At 33.5% G+C, this 20,160-nt stretch overlaps 1 protein-coding gene across 2 annotated transcripts in view; it reads left to right on the forward strand.

Moving 5' to 3' along the window:
- ARNT2 (aryl hydrocarbon receptor nuclear translocator 2) overlaps positions 1-20,160 on the forward strand; it is a 252,475-nt gene that overhangs the window by 165,526 nt on the left and 66,789 nt on the right. For both annotated transcript variants that reach the window (XM_003755494.4, XM_031955647.1), the window contains exon 9: positions 19,203-19,279. In XM_003755494.4, coding sequence (XP_003755542.2) covers positions 19,203-19,279 — 77 coding nt within the window. The remainder of the gene's footprint in view (positions 1-19,202; positions 19,280-20,160) is intronic.

Raw genomic sequence — 20,160 nt, forward strand, 5'->3', positions numbered from 1 at the left:
CTGCTGTTAGCCTATCATTAAAAGCACTGTCATTCTTAAGAACTTTGCAGTTGTTTTTTTTCCTTTCCTTTTAAAAATCTCATTAAATAGTTTTCTGTGTTCAACCCACTTATATGAACTCTAAGACTACAATCTGATAGTTGGATTCTTCTTGTGTGAAGCCCACAGTCATTTATTTTTATGCTCATATTATTAAAATGACTTTTCATAATGGCAACTGAGACTTTGGGTCATAGAACTGTAGAAGTGAAATGAACCCTAAACATAATATCAGAGAATCCTGGAGCTGGAAAAGAAATTTTCTTCAGAGATTCTCCAACCCAAACCCTTCATTTTATAAATGAGGTAGCTGAGGCTGCAAGAGATCATGAGCTTCTCCAAGGTCATATAGGTACTAAATTTCAGAGTCTGATTTGAAACTAGGTCTTCTGATTTTGAATCTAGTATTCCACACCTAGAGTCACCACCTGGGCTTTGATATGACAGGTTACCAAAAGTAAAGGAAAGTGGAAATAAGAGACTGTAGCTGGAAAGTACTAAAAGCTTTTTAAATCCAAATTACTTGGCAGGCAGGATAAGGCTGAACAGAAAGGCCCAAACTGTTCTGAATTAAAATCAGCAGATGCTTCCAGGCTTTTGCTGGGAAAGTACATGCTTTTCAGCCTCTCTAGGTTCCTACTTTACCAGACTCCAAAAATCTCTCCTTCAACTCCATTCTTTCTTATTTCCAAGATGCTACTAACCCATATTGTCAAATTCATAGACTAGTTTTTACTTCCTTCCTTTATTTTCTGGTGACCCCCTGACCAGCTATTTAATCGGACTGGATTACCCCCACTTCCATCATTTATTTGGATTTTATAGACTTAGGTCTGGAGTCTAGGTCTGCAATGGTTAAGCATAAAGTGGTAAGAGAGTCAATAGACTAAACTGAATAAGGCACAGAGAAACAATATCACCTTAGAGTCACTCCTTAAAATTTTCAGGGGAGTATGAATAATATAACATTTTGAATTTTTATATGAATTCATCATTTATTATTATGGCTATTTGTGTACATGACCTGACATCCTATCATAATACAGACTTAATGAAGGCAGTGACTGTGCCTCCTTTAAATTTTCTGTCTTCCCCATGGTGTAAGACAGTGCTGATTCTTCATAAACAGTAATTATTTAGTAATTTCTAGTCATTTAAACTGAATGAAGAGTTATGTACAATAGCACCTGTATCAGATTGCTTGCTGTCTTAGGGAGAGGTGAGGTAAGGGAGAGAGGGAGAAAAAAAAATTGGAACTCAAAATCTTACAAAAATGGATCTTGAAAACTATCTTTATATGTAATTGGAAAAATAAAATACATGAATAATATACATATACATATGTTATATATATATACATATGATACTACATAAATATTATATACATTTTTAAAGGTTGCATACAAGTAGAATTTTAAATTTGGAAAATTTTAAATGTGACTCTGGTTCTGACACAATATTTAGGTCACTTGCCAAGTACAGTCATATCTTCTACTCTATTACTGTTAAGTAATAAGCAGGACTCACAGAAAATTATATGTATGATGTGGATTGCTAGACAGTATTTTAAATTTTTTTGCAGTCAAGAAATCAAAGCTCTTCTTAGACTTGGCCACTGATTAAATTTGGATATGAGTCAATATGCTTAAGTATCTTTTACCTTGGTTGTATTCCTTACCTTTTTCTAATCTCACCATAAGTTGATCTATGTTCATTTTAGAGAATGGAATCACCAAAATATGCTGCATGATTATGATGTATATTTTTCAATTAGCGGTGTCCCACTTGACTCCTAGCTCTGTGATTTGCCATCATTTACTTGTCTGAAAAGTCTCATCCTTCATGCTCCTTAGGTTGATTCTCAATAATTTAAAGCTTAGATGAAGTCAACTATAATTAGTTACATGCTTATAAAGTAGAAAGTTTTTCTTAGTTCGATAAATTTTCCAAGTTATTTTTAAGATCTCCTACCCCTTTATAAAATTGTAGAATTTTATTTGAAAGATAATTTTATTTTATTGTTCATTTAAATTTTTATTGACAGCTTTGGTTTTAACATTCCCCAGCATTTCTCTCCCCAGTCCTCTTCTCAGAAAGCTAGTTTTTATACCAACAAAAAAGAATAAAAAGAGGAAAACAGTTCAGCGAAACTAATCAAGACATCAGCCAAATCCAACATCATATTCAGTGTTCCAGTTTTATAGTTCTCTTTCTCTGCAAAGACATGAGAGAGATATTTTCTCATCTCTGTTCTTTGGAGCCAAGCTTGATTATTATAGTTTCATACCACAATTTCAATTATCTTTGTTCAATTTGGATTGTCATCATTATGTATGTTGTTTCTTGATTCTACTTATTTAGCTTTGCATCAATCCATAACTCTTCTACTTCTCTATATTCTTTATTTTCATCTTTCTTACAACATGGAAATATTTCGTTGCATCCATGTACCATAATTGGTTTAGCTATTCCTTAGCAATGTATATCTGCTTTTTTCTAGTTCTTGGCTATCATAAACATGTTTGGTACTTTTCTTATAGGAAAACCATATGTACCTAACAATTCAATCTCTTGGTCAAAGATATTGACTTTATAGTTGTTTTATTAAGATAATTACAAATTGCTTTCTGAAATGGTTCGACCATTTCACAACTTGAATATTAGTATGCTTTTGAGAAAGATCATTTAAAAAGATTTAGTTTGAACACAAACATGATCATCCCAGATTGAAGTAAAGGCCTAGAAATCCTTTTGGGTTGGCAGATCAGAGAGAATTGTTCTATTCATAGAATTTCTGGTTCTGTATACATGTTTGCAAGTGGCTTCACCTTTCTGTTCCTTAGTACTCACATCCCTGAAGTGGGGTTAACAGCTCTTGCTCCCATCTGCTTTAAAGAATTATAGAAAGACTTCATTGCAGAGTTTGGGGACTATGAGTGGATTGTCAGATGTGTTTATTAGTTTTGCTGAACTTTTTTTCTTGGTCTTCATTTATTAAGAATAGCTTGTTGGGTAGAAAAAATGGAGAAATGTATTTGCAAATGGATATATTATAAAAGCAAAAGATGCTAAATAAAATAAGATAAAATGCTTAAGAGTTATAAGAAGGCATAGGATCAAGTAGCAAGATTTTAAACAAGTACTACGTAATGAACACTATTAGGCATTATAGAGAATACAGAAAAAATATGGGACATGATCCATATCACAAATACTTTATGATGAATTTGAGACTAGTCTAAAATATGTGAAATAATATTTGACCACAGAAAACAATATTTAAGTACTAAAATATGTGATACAGATCATAAGTGCTGCAGAAGTTGAGGAGAAAGGAAGAACAATGAGGGCTGGAATCAAAATGAATGAGCTGGGCCTGAACTGGTCCTTTAAGAATGAATAGAGGCTCCCTCTTCCCATGTAAGAGGTAGAGCCTGCTTCTGGCCAGAAACATCCAATTTCTTTGGACTTTCTCTCTCAATAAATTTTTTTGTACCTAAAAAAAGAATAAATAGAATTGGGACAAATGGAAACAAAAATAGAGGTAGTCTAATAAAGCTACTCAATATGTTTGTAGACATGAAGGGGAAAATGAGTAGAGCAATAGAAGTAATAAGAGTAGGAGTAATTACAGCAATAGTTTTTGCTGTAGGAGGAGAAGTATAGTAGTAATTCTATTACTAGTAGTAGAATGATAAAAGTAGTTATAGTTGTAATTTTAGAAATATTTGTAATAGTAGAAGTTGTAGTAATGAAATAATAGGTGTAGTAGTATTAGATTAATAATTGTAGTAATAGTTGATAGTGGGTGTTTTAGTAGTACTGGTAATTATAATAATAGAGGTTAGAATAGTAGAAGTAGTAGTTGTAGTAGAATAGTATTAGTAGTTGTAGAAGTAGTAGTAGTTGTAATAGTAGAATAGGAATAGTAGTAATTGTAATAGTTAAAGTACTGAAGTAGTATTTGTAGTAGCAATTGCAGTAGAATTGAGTAGTTGTAGGATGAGTAGGAGTTAGAATAGTAGTTGTAGTACAGTAGTAGTAATGATAGTAGTAGCATTAGAATAGTTGTAGTAGTAGAAGTGGTATTACTGGTAATAGTAAAGAACCATTGACATTATTAGAGAAAGGGAGAGTTATGAAAAAGCTGTGCATTAGAAAGATGAATCTGGCAGCAGGTAAAGATTAGATTAGAGAGAACGGAGAAGGGAAACTCAATATAAGACTTGTTAACTAGAATAATGACAATAAAAATGTGAAAATAAAAACTTGAAGGGGCCTTAAAGACAACCTGTTCTCTTTTGTAGATGAGGAAAATCTAATTTGTTGGTCAATATCTAGAACACATTTATGGAACATTATGTTATGCAGGAAAACACCATAGTGAGCACTTTTCCAAGGGGCTTCACAGTGTTAATAAGATCCATAAAAGGAGAAAGAAAGAAAAATCTTGCCCATATTATGTTCCATAAGAAACAGCAGTTTTAAGTTATATTTAATTTGGATGTTTAGATTGTTTTAAATGTACTTAGATCTGGCGTGACTTATATTTCCTAAGAGGAAAATGTAATTTATTACAGAGATTTTAGCAAAAATGATCTTGTGAAACAGATTATGGAGTCACTGAAATCAATTAAAATATCCTTAATTATCCTCTTAATACTCAAAGCCACTTCAATGAAGTTGAAGAAAATATCCAAACTTTTTCTGTTTATTGATGGATTACAATGCATTGCATATAATGATAATAATGATGATGATAAAATTTTACATAGTGCTTTGTTTCACAAAGTTATTTACAGACATTATCTCTCACAATAACCTCAAGAAGCAGGTGGTATCTCCATTTTCAAGTGAAAAAGGAGAATCTCTGAGTCTAAGCATCTTGGACAGGGTCAGACAGATGGTTAGTCAGTATCTGAAGTAGGACTGGAGCTCAGACTCCAAGCCTAGTACTCTATCCCTATTCCATGCTCAGCAGTAATATTATCAATGAAGTATGATGAATAAACAACATAATAGGCTTGTTCTGACATGTAAGGGTGAATTAAGAGATTTGACTCTATTTTGCCAGTAGCTCAATTTATTCAAGAATGCTGCTTTATGAGACTTCTAAATTAGTCATCTTCATTGACTAATTGTAAGACATATTTTACAGATGTGAGCCTTTGAACACAGAACGAGCTGAGTGAAAGAATGTAGATGATTTTTCATAATTAGTACTTTAAAAAATCTCAGAATGTATGCTATACAAATGGTAGTCATCTTCATCTACAAATCATAGAGCATATGTCAACAAATCAATATTTGTACAAAATATTTTTCAAGATACTGTTGATATATATAGCCTAGTGATTAATTCACTCTTGCTTTTACTACAGTTGTATTGATGAGTATCTAAATTAAAAGGGGTTCTGAAACTTTTCACATTGGGAATTTGTTTTTCTAAAATTCTTTGTTCTTATAGGCAGATAATACTAAAGCCAGACTAGAATGTTGGAAGATTAAGAATTTTGCCACATTCAGCATCATAAGGTATTTAATCATTACAAAAGGTGATTGAGAATGCCCTCAAGACTCAGGGTGGAGGAGATTATGAAGAAAAGAGCGAATAGATCCATTTGCCTTTTGAAGTTTGAGAGAATTTTATTATACAGTGAACTGAGATTGGTCAAGTGTGTCTCCCTTGGGCTAAATTGAAACCTGAGCATCCATTGGCTTGTAATGGGGGATAATTTATGAGCTGTTCAATCCATTCCATCTGAGTAGGAGTTAGAAGGCTTAAAATATGGCTAGCCAGGACTTTAGATTGATTTTAATATGTGGTTGAAGAGAATGAGATGAGGGTCATCCTAAGTAACAGAGCTGTCATCTGGAAACAAGCAAGAAAACTGCATTGGAGAATGGGATGATTAGTTTTCCTAGACAATCCAAGTGGGGCGGGATTCCCAATTGTGTAGACACACGGGAAAACCTGACAGAGGGACAGATTAATTTGGAATTTCAAGAGATAAAAAAATACTTCTAGGTCAAGGTTTCATATGAACAGGATTACTGTCAAGTGCTAGGTCAGCATGTTGGGTACTGTTTTGACTATCTCAAACCTATTCATGATGACCTTTTGCTTTATTCCCAAAGAGATGTACAAAAAAGTTCAGGAGTTTTTTTTTTCCCAACTGGCTCCTGATAATCAGAAAATCTTTGTTTGAAAGTTTTAACCTGTCAGAGTGAGATTTATTGCAAGTGTCCTATCAAAGGGCTCACAGAAAGGCTCAGAGATTCCAATTAACTATAATAATTATAATTCATATTCATGTAGCACATTTAATGTGACCAAGAACTTTCTTTGCAATAACCAGTAAATAGTAGGATAAGTATTAATTATGCCCATGTTAGAGAGGGGGAAGGCAAAGTTTAAAGGGGCTAATGATTTGCCCAAATTCATATGATTGAGAATGTAGAAAGCCATGCTCAAACCCAAACCTTCTATCTCTAAGACCAATGATCTTACCATTACACTCTCCATTGGTTCCAATAGGTCTTAAACTTCATCAGCTGGAAAGTAGTAGAGTTAACCCATCATGAGTACAACATACTCCTGGAAATGGTATTAACATCACTTAACTTTGCTTTTGTTTTCATGAAACAAGGAGAAGGATTTGGGGAGCCTTGCACAGTTGGTGAATCTTTTGCATCTGTAGCACCCAGCATAGTGCTTGGTACTTAGGATAATAAAGATTTATTGACTGTCCTGCTTTGATGGTAAATAGATCAGCTTGGTCAGATCTTTTCTAGAGGCAGGCCAGGGTACAAGCCTAACTTAAATCAGGGATTTGTATTATAAGATAAGATCATAGGATGATCAATTCTTATATACATGGTTCTCTTCAACAATGAGATGATTCAGACCAGTTCCAATGATCTTGTGATCAAAAGAGCCATCTACACCCAGAGAGAGGATGGTGGGAACTGAGTGTGGACCACAACATAGTATTTTCACTTTTTTGTTGTTGTTTGTTTGCATTTTATTTTCTTCATCATTTTCTTTTCTGGTTTGATTTGATTTTTCTTATACAGAAAGATAATTGTATAAATATGCTTGCATATATCGGATTTAACATATATTTCTACCATGTTTAACATGTATTGGACTACTTGCCATCTAGGAGAGGAGGTGAGAGAAAGGGGGGAACTGGAATACAAGGTTTTGCAAGGGCTAATGTTGCAGAATTATCTATCTATCTATATATATATATATATATATATATATATATATATATATGTTTTAAAAAATAAAAAGCCTTAATTTAAAAAAAATAAAAGATCCATGTACTTAGGGACAACCCATATTAATCAATGTCAGAAAAACCTACAACTCCTGATAATCAAAGTCAAATGCTGGACAATCAGGCTGAATGTTCACATTCCATTTTACTACACAAAGGGAAAACTGAGACTGTCTAAGAAAACAAGAATTGTTCTTTGTACTTTAGGGGGATATATTCACAATATTTTTAAAGGGCTTGCCTATAAAAAAAAGATAAGATCGACTCCTTGACCAGGTTTCAAAACAAAATAATAATTATTAACATTCTTGGAAATAAGTGTTATAAAAAAAGAAATTAAAACTGGTCGTTGTTTCCCTATAAACAATAGCCCCCTATTAAATACTCATAGAACTGTAGATATAATGTGATGTTTCAGTTTCTGTTAGTCTTTTAATGTTGTCCAATGTACTATTTTCCCATTGCTGGCCTTCTGAGTCCGTCTTCATTGATATTAAAGAAGCATAGAACTGGATGTGCCCTTAAAAGTCATCTAGACAATATTTTTATTTTATAGGTAAAGAAACAAGCTCAAGTAGATTAAGAGAAAAAATTGCATGAAGTTTCAAAGTTCATTAGCAACTGAACTTCTAATTCCCAGTCCTTTTATTTTCTTTTTTACCACACTGCTTCTCAATGATCAGTTTCTTGTTTATTATTTTTATTTTAAAAAAACAGTCCATATTTACAAAGAAAAAATATTCCCAGCAATCCGGATACATGTTAAACACGTGCACACACACACACACACACACACACACACACATACACACTTTATAACTTTTTCTCTGTGAGGAACAAATAGAATTGGTTGTTTTGTGTATGTTCATTTGGAAAGATATGTCTAAGTTGTTTATACCACATGTTTTCAATTTGAGATTCTATTGTTAGCAACATTTCACCACCATTTTGCAATAGTAATCAAGGCACATGCTATATGACTGAATCACTGGACAACACAATCTAAGGGAATCAAAAATACAGGTAACAAAAGGGCACTGGAAATACTCATAGTGGGTAAAAACGAAAGTTGCAGCATATGATCAGTAATTATTTACACATGAAAATTATAGTAAGGAATGTTAGGAAGGCCATATACTTGGAAAAGAAGATCAGTCAGTCAAGTGGACTACCCAAGGAGGGCACTGATTGTAACTCCAAAGATGGGTTTAAAAAAAAACAGCAAAAGGACTTCGGGATGTAGAGTAAATTCTCTGTTGCAGATTTTTAAAAAAATATATTGAGAATAATTATATATTATAGGAAGGCCTGTGAGTTACACCAAATGAGTTGGGGACAAGAGTATTCAAACCAAGGATCAATCAAAGTGATATATTCAAAGAGAATAATTCCGAAGTTTAAAGCACATTCCATTTTTCTGGCATCATTTGGGAATGAGCTGTTCCACATAAGTAAATTTTTCAAATACCTTTGTCAAGAATTTTTTAAAACTTTAATCATTTTAAATGGAAATCTTTCAGAAACATGATACATATCTATGACTTCTTCAATAGAATATGAACTTAATTTAACCTTTTTCTTGTTATAAACATCTGTTGTACTGGGCTATAATATAGCTAGCTAGTTAGATAGATAATTTATTAAGTGCCAGGAACTGGAGTAAATGCTAGCATACAAATACCAATAAGAGTTCAAAGAATTTACATTCTAATCAGGGAAGACAAAATGAAAGGGTGAAAATATACCAAGTATAAGAGGAGACTGTAGGAAGTGATATGGAGACCTAGACTCCAGCAAGATAAACTAGGGGACCTAAAGTTGAAATCTAAATTTGGGAGGACTTGGAGAGAGGAATTGGGCAGGTAGGAAACTATGATGGTGGAAGAGTAAATCAGAGGTGAAAAGATAGTTATTGAGGTGTTTACACCATATATATAATATAGTTTTTTTCTGCCACTACTCTTGCCCTCATTATAAGGCTATTAACCATCCTATTTTGCGTCTTTTAGTATAAATACACAACCTATCACACTAGCACCTTTCCCTTCACACTCCTTGCTTTCTAATTTGATATTCCTAATCTGTTGTAGGCTTGGAAATCAGAAAACTAGATTTGTTGGTATTTTTTAAATAATAACTCAAAGCAAAAACTTTTTATAAGTAAAAGGCATAAATTTTAATTTATGGACTTAGTAGCATCTATTTTAATAATTTAAAGGGTTTTTCTGCTTACTTCCTAATCTTGTGCCTGACAGATGAAATTAATAGTTAATGACATTCAGATAAATGAAGTTCTTATGTGCCCTAAGTTAGAGCTAACCCACATTCAAATAATATATTAAGAAGAACAAGATATCAATTTTTTGTGGCTCCCCAAAGTAAAGTCTTAACACTTGTTTTGGAATGAGAGTGCATTAGAGACTTTTAAAATTCTAGTTTTTGCAGTGTTAACCTGCTGTTGCCATACAGGGACAATTTTTCCCTCTCATACCTCTTTTAGTCAGAAAAGTAGGAATGTTTCCCCACATCCAACTAGAAGATTTATTTACAAAATGAAAAGTGACATGTGAGAAAAGCAGTTATCACATTATCCCTGTATGTCATGCATTAAAAAATCCCCAACTTGACCTATTGAAGGTGAAAAATTAGAAATGGATAAAAGAATAGAAATTGACAGATTATCTTTTTTTCATACTTTGTTTTTTTATTTTTTTCCTTTAAACAATTAAAATGCATATTTTATCTAATCTTACAGTTTGCATTACATCATGAGTATGATACCTTGATTCTAATATCATGAAAATAAAGGAAAAAAATACACCCTAACATTTAACAAGGTTTTTTTAAATGAGTCTATTTTTGCCAGAAATATATATATATCCCTAGTAATTTACTTGATTTCTGGCAAAAATAGACTATATATATATATATATATATATATATATATATATATATATGTATGTATGTATTTATATATACACATATAAAGATATTATATATTAAATTATGTATACATTTATTTATTTATTATACCTTTTTATTTACAAGATATATGCATGGGTAATTTTTCAGCAATGACCCTTGCAAAACCTTCTGTTCCAACTTTTCCTCTCCTTCCCCCCACCCCTCGCCTAAATTGCAGGTAGACCAATACATGTTAAATATGTTAGATTTTATGTTAAATACTATATATGTATACATATCCATATAATTGTTTTCCTGCACAAGAAAATCGGACTTAGAAATAAGGTAAAAATAACCTGAGAAGGAAATCAAAAATGCAAGCGGACAAAAACAGAGGGAGTGGGAATGCTGTGTTGTTGTTCATACTCATTTCCCATAGTTCTTTTTGCTGGGTGTAGCTGGTTCTCTTCCTTATTGAACAAATGAAACTGATTTGGTTCATCTTATTGTTGAAGAGAGCCACGTTCATCAGAATTGATCATCATATACTATTGTTGTTGAAGTATATAATCATCTCCTGATCCTGCTCATTTCACTCAGCATCAGTTCATGTAAGTCTTGCCAGCCTTTCTGAAATCATCCTGCTGGTCATTTCTTATAGAACAATAATGTTACAAAACATTTATATGCCACAACTCATTCAGTCATTCTCCAATTGATGGGCATCCATTCAATTTCCAGTTTCTAGCCACTACAAAGAAGGCTGCCACAAACATTTTTGCACATGTGGGTCCCTTTCCATTCTTTAAGATCTCTTTGAGATACAAGCTCAGTAGTAGCACTGCTGGATCAAAGATTATGCACAGTTTGATAATTTTTGAGCATAATTCCAAATTGCTCTCCAGAATGGTTGTATTCCTTCACAATTCCATCAACAATGTATCAGTGTCCCAGTTTTCCCACATCCCCTCCAATATTCAGCATTATCTTTTCCTGTCATTTTAGCAAATCTGACAGGTGTGTAGTGGTATCTCAGAGTTGTCTTAATTTGCATTTCTCTGATCAATAGTGATTTGGAACACCCTTCCATATGAGTAAAAATAGTTTCAATTTCATCATCTGAAAATTGTCTGTTCATATCCTTTGACCATTTATCAATTGGAGATTGGCTTGATTTCTTATAAATTAGAGTCAATTCTCTATATATTTTGGAAATGAGGCATTTATCAGAACCTTTGACTGTAAAAATGTTTTCCCATTTTATTGTTTCCCTTCTAATCTTGTCTGCATTAGTTTTGTTTGTACAAAAGCTTTTTAATTTGATATAATCAAAATTTTCTATTTTGTGATCAATAATGATCTCTAGTTCTTCTTTGGTCATAAATTCCTTCCTCCTTTACAGGTCTGAGAGGTAAACTATCCTTTGTTCTTCTAATTTATTTATAATTTCATTTTTTATGCCTAGATCATGAATCCATTTTGAGCTTATCTTGGTGCATGATGTTAAGTGTGGGTCAGTGCCTAGTTCCTGCCATACTAATTTCCAACTTTCCCAGCAGTTTTTGTCAGTGAATTCTTATCCCAACAGCTGGGGTCTTTGGGTTTGTCAAACATTAGATTATTAAAATTATTGATTACTTTGTCCTGTGAACCTAACCTATTCCGTTGATCAACTAGTCTATTTCTTTGCCAATACCAGATGGTTTTGGTGACCGCTGCTTTATAATATAGTTTTAGATCTGGTACAGCTAGGCCACCTTCATTTGATTTTTTTTTTCATTAGTTCCCTTGAAAGTTTTGACCTTTTGTTCTTCCAGATGAATTTTGTGGTTGTTTTTCTGGGTCATTAAAATAGTTTTTTGGGAATCTGATTGGTATAGCCCTAAATAAATAGATTCGTTTAGATAGTGTTGTCATCTTTATTATATTCGCTTGAACTATCCAAGAGCACTTAATATTTTTCCATTTGGTTAGGTCTGACTTTATTTTTGTGGAAAGTGTTTTGTAGTTTTGCTCATATAGTTCCTGATTTTCCCTTGGCAAATAGATTCCCAAATATTTTATACTATCGGCAGTTACTTTAAATGGAATTTCTCTTTGTATCTCTAACTGTTGGATTTTATTAGTGGTATATAAGAATGCTGATGATTTATGTGGGTTTATTTTGTATCCTGAAACTTTGATAAAGATGTGGATTATTTCTAATAACTTTTTAGTAGAATCTCAGGGGTTCTCTAAGTATACCATCGTTTCATCTGCAAAGAATGATAATTGGTTTCCTCATTACCTACCTCTAATTCCTTTAATCTCTTTTTCTTATCTTACTGCCAAAACTAGCATTTCTAATATAATATTGAATAGTAATGGTGATAGTAGGCAACCTTGTTGTACTCCTGATCTTATTGGGAATGGTTTCAGTTTATCCCCATTACATAAGATGCTTATTGATGGTTTTAAATAGATGCTACTGACTATTTTAAGGAAAAGCCTGACAGACTATTTTAATTTCCTATGGAAGATTAGCCAACATTGATCAGGATTTGAACTCAGTCCCTCTGATTATAAGATTAGGGTTTTCCCCCTACTTTTATAGTTCATCATCCTCTACTAGTGAGCATCCCCACAGTGATTTTTAATTGCAGTTAACTAACGAGACAGTTGACTTTTAGAATTAGTACCATTGGAGATCTTAAAGAAGAGGATTATTACCAGTAGCTGAAGGTATTGGAAAAGAGATAATTGATCATGTACCAATTATATGCCTCAGGTTCTTTCCAACTCTCAGATTCTGAGATGATATTACCAGATTATGGTAACAAGTGTAACCTAGTCATGGTAGTGAAAAGCTGTACAAAAAGAATCCTATTAAAAATATAAGATATTTGCCAGGCACAGAGGCAGAGATCAAGCGGGATTATTGAACTGAGCTGTTTGCTCAAGAACAGGGAGAATCAAACCATGAGGAATAGGATTAGGTGGGGTCCATATCTTATCAAGAAGAAAAATCAGAGATGGAAAATTTCAAGAACAAAACCAGTTTGGCTGTCAGTTCAAGTAAATAATATGAGACAAACTGGTAAGAAATGATGAAAATGAGACCTTAGTTTCTTAACCATGGCATTTATCTCTTGACAGCCCAGGCTGGTATGCAATTAGTCTCACCTCTCATTACTTAAAGGAGTCTTGATATTTGGCTAATCTGGGCCTTGTTCCCAAATGCATGCTCATTATTTGGTGCCTCAATGATATGATTTCTTAGAAGAATTGTGAATGTTAAGTTCTCGCATAATATCACAATCAAAATAATCATAATTACAGTAATGATAATAATAGCTATCATTTACATAGCACTGTGCTAAGCACTTTGCAATTATCTCATTTGTTCTTCATATTAAATAGGTGCTATTATAACTTCATTTTACAGATAAAGAGACTGAGGCAAGAAGAGGTTATGTGATTTGCCCAGGTTCTCACAACTAGTAAATTATTAAGGCTGGATTTGGATTCTGGTGTTCCTGACTCCAACCCCTAATCATACAGAGAATATCAGAGCTGAAAATGACCTTTATCTAGTTCAAAGATACTTAAACTGTGGGTCGAGACTCCATATAGGGTCATGTAATTGAATGTGAGGGTCCCAGAAAATTTAGGTACATAAAGTTTCTGAATGAAATAACCAAAAATTAATTCAAAATCAAATGTGTAATGAATTTAAGGTGTTTCTGGCAGCACTTGCCCATGTGCTTTCCTGCAGCCTTAGTTCTAAACACACAACATATACATTTTGCACTATGTATGCATGAACTCTGCCAGAAACACCTCAATTCAGATTCAAGATGGGATCTTATAAAATTTTGGGGGGGGGGCAAAAATGGGTCTCAAGTGGAAAAAGTTTAAGAAACTCTTGCCAGTCTCCTCATTTTTACAAACAATAAAACTGAAGACTACAGATGGGAAGTTATTTATCCAGGATCATATAATTAGTTCATGGAAGACAGTATTTCAATTAAAATCTAGAGAAGATTTCTTTAATTTGTTGTGTCCTAGACCACTTTAGTCATCAGGTTTATTCTTTACACAATTTTCCAGAACAATAATTTTAAATGCATAAGATAAAATACATGAGATCACAAAGTAAACCAATTATATTGAACTAAACATGTCATTTTTAGCCATCTGAATTAATGTCTCCCTCAGATCTATCTATAAGTGCCATATGGTATTTATAAACCTAACGTTAAGGACTCCTCATCTAGAATCTTCCCCACCCTTACCTTCTGCACCTTGTAATATGAAAATTCTTCTCATACTTTCCTAGATTGTGAGGTTTGGGTCAGACATATGTTTATTTGAAATTGAAAAAAAATAGACTGAAGTAGGCAGCCCATATATAATGTAAATATCACCAGCCTCCTTCCATTTTCACTTAGCCATTTCTGTAGCATGGAGCATGAGGGGAAAAAATTGCAATTGGAGTTTAAAAAAAAACACATGAATTTAAATCCTTAGGATTTAATTTAACTAGCTGTGTTGATTCTTTAGGATCCTTAATATCTTTATCTGTAAAAGGAGAAGATAATATTAATATCACTGGCTTTGCAGGATTTTTGTAGGGAAAGTTCTTTGCAATCCATAAAGTGCTCCATAAAATATGAGCTATTATTTAAAATGAAATAACTGAAATGGTTTCATTTCAGGTGATCTAAGCAAACTGCAAATGTCTTGGTTCTAAAATAAGGACAGTGAAAATGTGAAGTTTGTTAAGTCTCATTTCTCTGATTCTGAGCATTTCCGAATTATTTCATATTGAAAGTACTATCCCTGTTAAACGGTTGGGATATTGGCAATAATGATTCTGGTTATAACTGAAATTTGGAGTAATACCTTTAAGTGCAGAAGAACACATGGCTTTAATTGACACTGCTCTCACTTGTATGGTGAGGAGGGAATTTGATGGCATGTTTGAAGCAAAAGTTAGTATCAACCAATGAAAAAGCAAGCACCTACTAATTCCACATGCCAAGAACTGTGCTAGGTCATGGGGAAAGAAGAACAAAAATGAACCAATCTCTGCTATGAAAAAGCTTTTATTCTTTCAGAGAGGCAACATATATTGAAACAATTGAGTCTCTAAAGGTTTATTGAAAACCAGAATAATAAAATTGGAATAGAAATGAAAATAAGGGAAAAAGGAAAATAGAAAAGAAAGGAATAAAAAGGAAAATTGGAATAGAAAAAAATGCCATATTCTAATCCCTTATTTTCCTGCTGAAGAAGCTGAACCCAAGGGAGAGTGAGTGATATATCTATAATGGCAGACCAAGCAAAAGTGAGATGAGAACATGTTTTTCTTGACTTTCCCTCTAGTACTTTTACCACAACATATCAGTAAGAGAAGTAACCAGAAAAACCACAACAGAATGCTTCTCTGTCAATGCTCAAAACCCCAAGGTAAAATGAATGAATCAGCTACAGTAGGCAACCAGGATATCATGGGAATTCCAAGACTATGCATCGTCAGATAGTCAATAAATATTTATTATCTAACATGTTCCAGGCATTCTGCTAAATATTTGGGATACAAAGAAAGACAAATAAAAATAGACCTTGTTCTCAAGGAGCAAATAGTCAAAAGGGGGATATAACATGCAAATAACTATATGTAAACAAGCTACATGGAGCATAAATTGGAATTATCAATAGAGGAAAAGCACAGATTTATGGGAGACTGGGAAAGGCTTCCTATAGGAAAGATAACGGGATATGATGCTTTCAGGCTGTAAATTGCATAGGAATTATAAGAATAGGTAGAGGGAAGCAAATGTATCACTGAATATGAAAAACAAGTAAAATAGTCTGTCTCAAAATCTCACCAAATAGTGAAATAATTGCAGAAATCATATACTTTAGTAATAAAAGATATTATCCTAAGATTCTGCTTTAGATATGATCCAAATATTGATACTAGGCTAGAATGCTAAACAAGATTAAGGAAGCTGGGAAATGAGACCAAGCAATCAATGAAGGACCTACAATGTGCAGCACACTGTTCTAGGTGCCAGGGATATAATTTTTTTAAAAAATATAAAAACAAATAAATACAATATGGTTTTGGAAAGGAGGGCACCAGTAACTCAGAAAATCAATTTACAAATTATAGAGACATTTTAAATTTACATAGCACTTTCAAGCCATTACTCTCTTTCCTCTTGTGATGCTATTATCTGAAATAGTGGCATCTATTCTAGAGATGTGGAAACTGAAACTTTGTGTCAAATGTCATGTTATTAAGTAGGATCATGTTAAAAGTAGGGTTGAATACCAGATTTCTTATCTCATATCCTCTTTCCATTGAAAGAAATCTTCATTGTCTACACATAGAAATATGTATATTGGAGAAATACCACATTGGGATTCTATATGTGATGAGGATTGTGAATAGAACAAGCTATTGCTTCCTAGAGCAAGTTAACACTAAAATCCAAAAAAAGCAGTATGCTGACTTAGGCCTAAGTGTAAGCATATACAGAAAATATTTGTTGATGAATCACGATTGCAACATATTCAGCTTCTACATTTAAGGATACCATGGATGTGTTCTGCTATTCAAAGGGCTGGTGTGTGGAAGGGAGAGTAGTTTTGTTCTATATTGCTCCTAAGAATGTAACTAAGATGAGTGGGAAAATGTAAAGAGGGAAATAAGTATCAGTTCAATACAATGAAAACTATTAGAATGTCCAATAGTGGAAGGAAAAAGCTGCCTTGTGAATGCTGGGATACTTTATCACTAAAGGTTCTTAAACTGAAAAGGATTGTAAGAAGAAAATTTTTCCATTAGGTTGGAGATTGGACTTTATTAATCCTTTGAGTAGAATTCTAGAATTCTAATAATAGCTAACATATTATAGTGAAATATAGTTTATAATGTACTTTCTTAAGTCAGTAACAGTTTATTATTAACACAGAGTGGAATTATTTATATAGAAAGGAAAAAAACCCACTGAATATAGGGTCAAGGAATTTGAATTCAAATCTCAGCTACTCAATGTATGTGCCAATGGACAAGTATTTCACCTGTTTGTATCTCATCATTTTCATTTGTAAAATGAAGGGTCTGGACTAGATGACTTCTAAGAGCTCTTTCTGCTTTAAAGTCTTGATGCCCTGAATCCTATGAAACTGGCAGTGCAATATTATTAAACTCATTTTACAGATGAAGAAACTGAAACTAAGCAAGGCTAAGTTACTCAACTCCAAGATCACATAGCTGATAAGTTCCAAAGATGAGACATAAACCCAAATTTCCCAGCCCTCTTCCTAGTGCTCTTTCTACCATGCCACAGAGTATTCTTCTTTTTTTATTGAACATTCTCGTGGGAGAGTTGTCTATCAATGAGTATTTCAAGTTTGAGAGAGAAAAATATAACAAAATACAAAAGCACAAATAAAACTTATTTCTTTAAAAAAAAACAGGCATTAATAAAAATTGAAGAGTTTTTTTGGGAAAAAATAACCTACAAAAAGCTTGTAGATTATTTTTTAAAAAAAACACCTCTTTGGAAGCCTACAATATCTATTTGCTAAAAACGGGCTCTGAGAGAAGGGGAAAAACATCATATTTTTGGAGAAAGACATGGAACTCATTTTACAGATGGAAACACAGATTGTGAAATAACTTGTCTAGTGTCCCACAAATCGAATAGCTGGCTCAATTATTCTTTGTACTATCACTGAGATCACTGAGATATTTCCCACTACCATTATCCAGCTTTTAATTTTGAACATTCCCTGTGCCTAGCACTGTGTCTTTTGCATAATAAAGGTTTAATAAATAGTTACTGGGTGGAATGATTAAGCTTTTTAAATGATAAATGCGAACATTTCTACAAACATTTTAAGATTTTCAAAGCACTTTTTGTCCCAACACTTTTGTATTATGGTTATACCATTGTTCTCAGCATGATGTAGAAGAAAGCACACTGGAGTAAAAGAATGTAGGTTTTGGATTCTGGCTCTGCCATTTTGTAAAGTTGGATGAGTCATTTCTTGTCATTGGGCTCTAATTTTCTTATCTGTAATTTGAAAGAGATGGACTGGATTATTTCTAAGGTTCCTTCTAGCCCTTAATATTATGAACCAATTTTGACAACAGGGGCAACTGATTTGCCTAAGGTTACATTGCTAGACACTACCAGAGCAAAGCTGGACTTGAACCCAGGTTTGGTGACTCCACACTTGATGCTTTTTCCATGCCCCCATGACTGCCTCTCCAGCCCCTCCATTCGGTTTCCTTGACCTTGTCTCTACCCACCTAGTCTCAGCTGCTAGCTTTCCCTCTAGACTCCTATAGCTGCTTCTCAGGGGCTCCAGAATGGACATAAAGTTCTTTGAGCAGGTAACATATATGTGAGGAATATGGGGGATTTATTTATTTAAACTTTTGAAAGCCTCCGTCAAGATTCCACACCAAACATTTTTATTTAATGGAATCATCATAGAATTAAATAGAATGTTTTTCCTGGACAGGAAATTGGTGGTTAGAGACAGGAAACAAAGGATAAGAGATGATGGAGTATTTCTTCATATGGAGAAGTGTAAACAGTAGGCTCTCCCAAGTCATGTGGCAGCATGACTTTTTCAACACTTTTACAAATGATCTGGAGGAGTTTCCGTACAGAATCCAAAAAGTGTGTGTGAATAATAGCTTCAATTTCCTCTTCACAATGCATGTTAGTCAAGCTGTTAATAAACAGCACTGACCACTGATATGAGTTTTGTTTTGTGTCATTTCCTTTGCCCAAGTCAAAGTAAAGGTTCTGGCTAACAGTGTAATGACCAAGAGGGGCTAATTCACAAAACAGATAATTAATCCTTGGATAATTGAGAGTGTATTTGTAATGGAGTAAATCAGGGCACTTTTCCTATTATTGATCTCAAACACAATGGTGATGGTGGTGGTATTCCTCATTTCAGGAATGACTATACCTGAAGAAGATGCTGATGTGGGACAAGGTAGTAAATATTGCCTTGTGGCAATTGGGAGACTTCAGGTAAGACTAATTCCTATCCTTACGTTTTTATCTCATCTTCAATCATGATGCATCAATGTTTGAGTTTTCAAAGTACTTTGGTATCATCTTTGTAGACAGAATAAAGGGCTCCTGCAAAGAAAGAATTTCATTTGCATGGCTATCAACATAAAATAAATCTATATAAGCCACCCCCATCCAAGAACCTAAATGTTTGATGCCATCTAGTCCACTAGCTTGGTATTCAGAAATCCATGCCTTCTTTTGTTGGTATACAAGATTCTTTGGAACCTTGACCTATTGGGCTAATTGCTCTGTTTCTTGTATGCCATGTGCAAGACAGAAATGTTTTTACTTTATATGGGCTAAGTCATCATTTGCTTCTAGATTGAAAATAATAACATACCTACACAGAATGTAAATTAGGATTAAAATGGATTTTGTTTGATTATATACCTTCTGCTTTACGCAGACTGGTCTTGATCCACTTATAAAACACGAAGAACTCATTGTTTCTCCCTTTATTCTCATGGTAGCATAATAACTGACATGACTATAGTGCTTTAAAGTTATAAAAATGCCACAGGAAGTAATATCCTAATTTTACAGATAAGGAAACAGAGGCTTAGAAAGTTTAAGGGATTTGCTCAGGAACATAGAGCCCATAAGTATTAGAAGAGGATTTGAATGTAGGATGTCTTGATTCTAAGTTCAGTACCCTCTTGACCACGCCAAGCTCTCTGTCATTGCTCTCACCTGGAATGTCTACCCCTCACAGTTTTACCTATCAAAATTCTACCTGTCCATCAAAACTCATTTTACATCTTTCATGAACCCTTCCCTGATTTCTTCAGCCCTTACTCTTCTCAGAACTCTGAAAAGCCCATATCCAAATCAAGACA

Source organism: Sarcophilus harrisii, chromosome 2, assembly GCF_902635505.1.
Source record: "Sarcophilus harrisii chromosome 2, mSarHar1.11, whole genome shotgun sequence".
Lineage (NCBI taxonomy): Eukaryota > Metazoa > Chordata > Mammalia > Dasyuromorphia > Dasyuridae > Sarcophilus > Sarcophilus harrisii.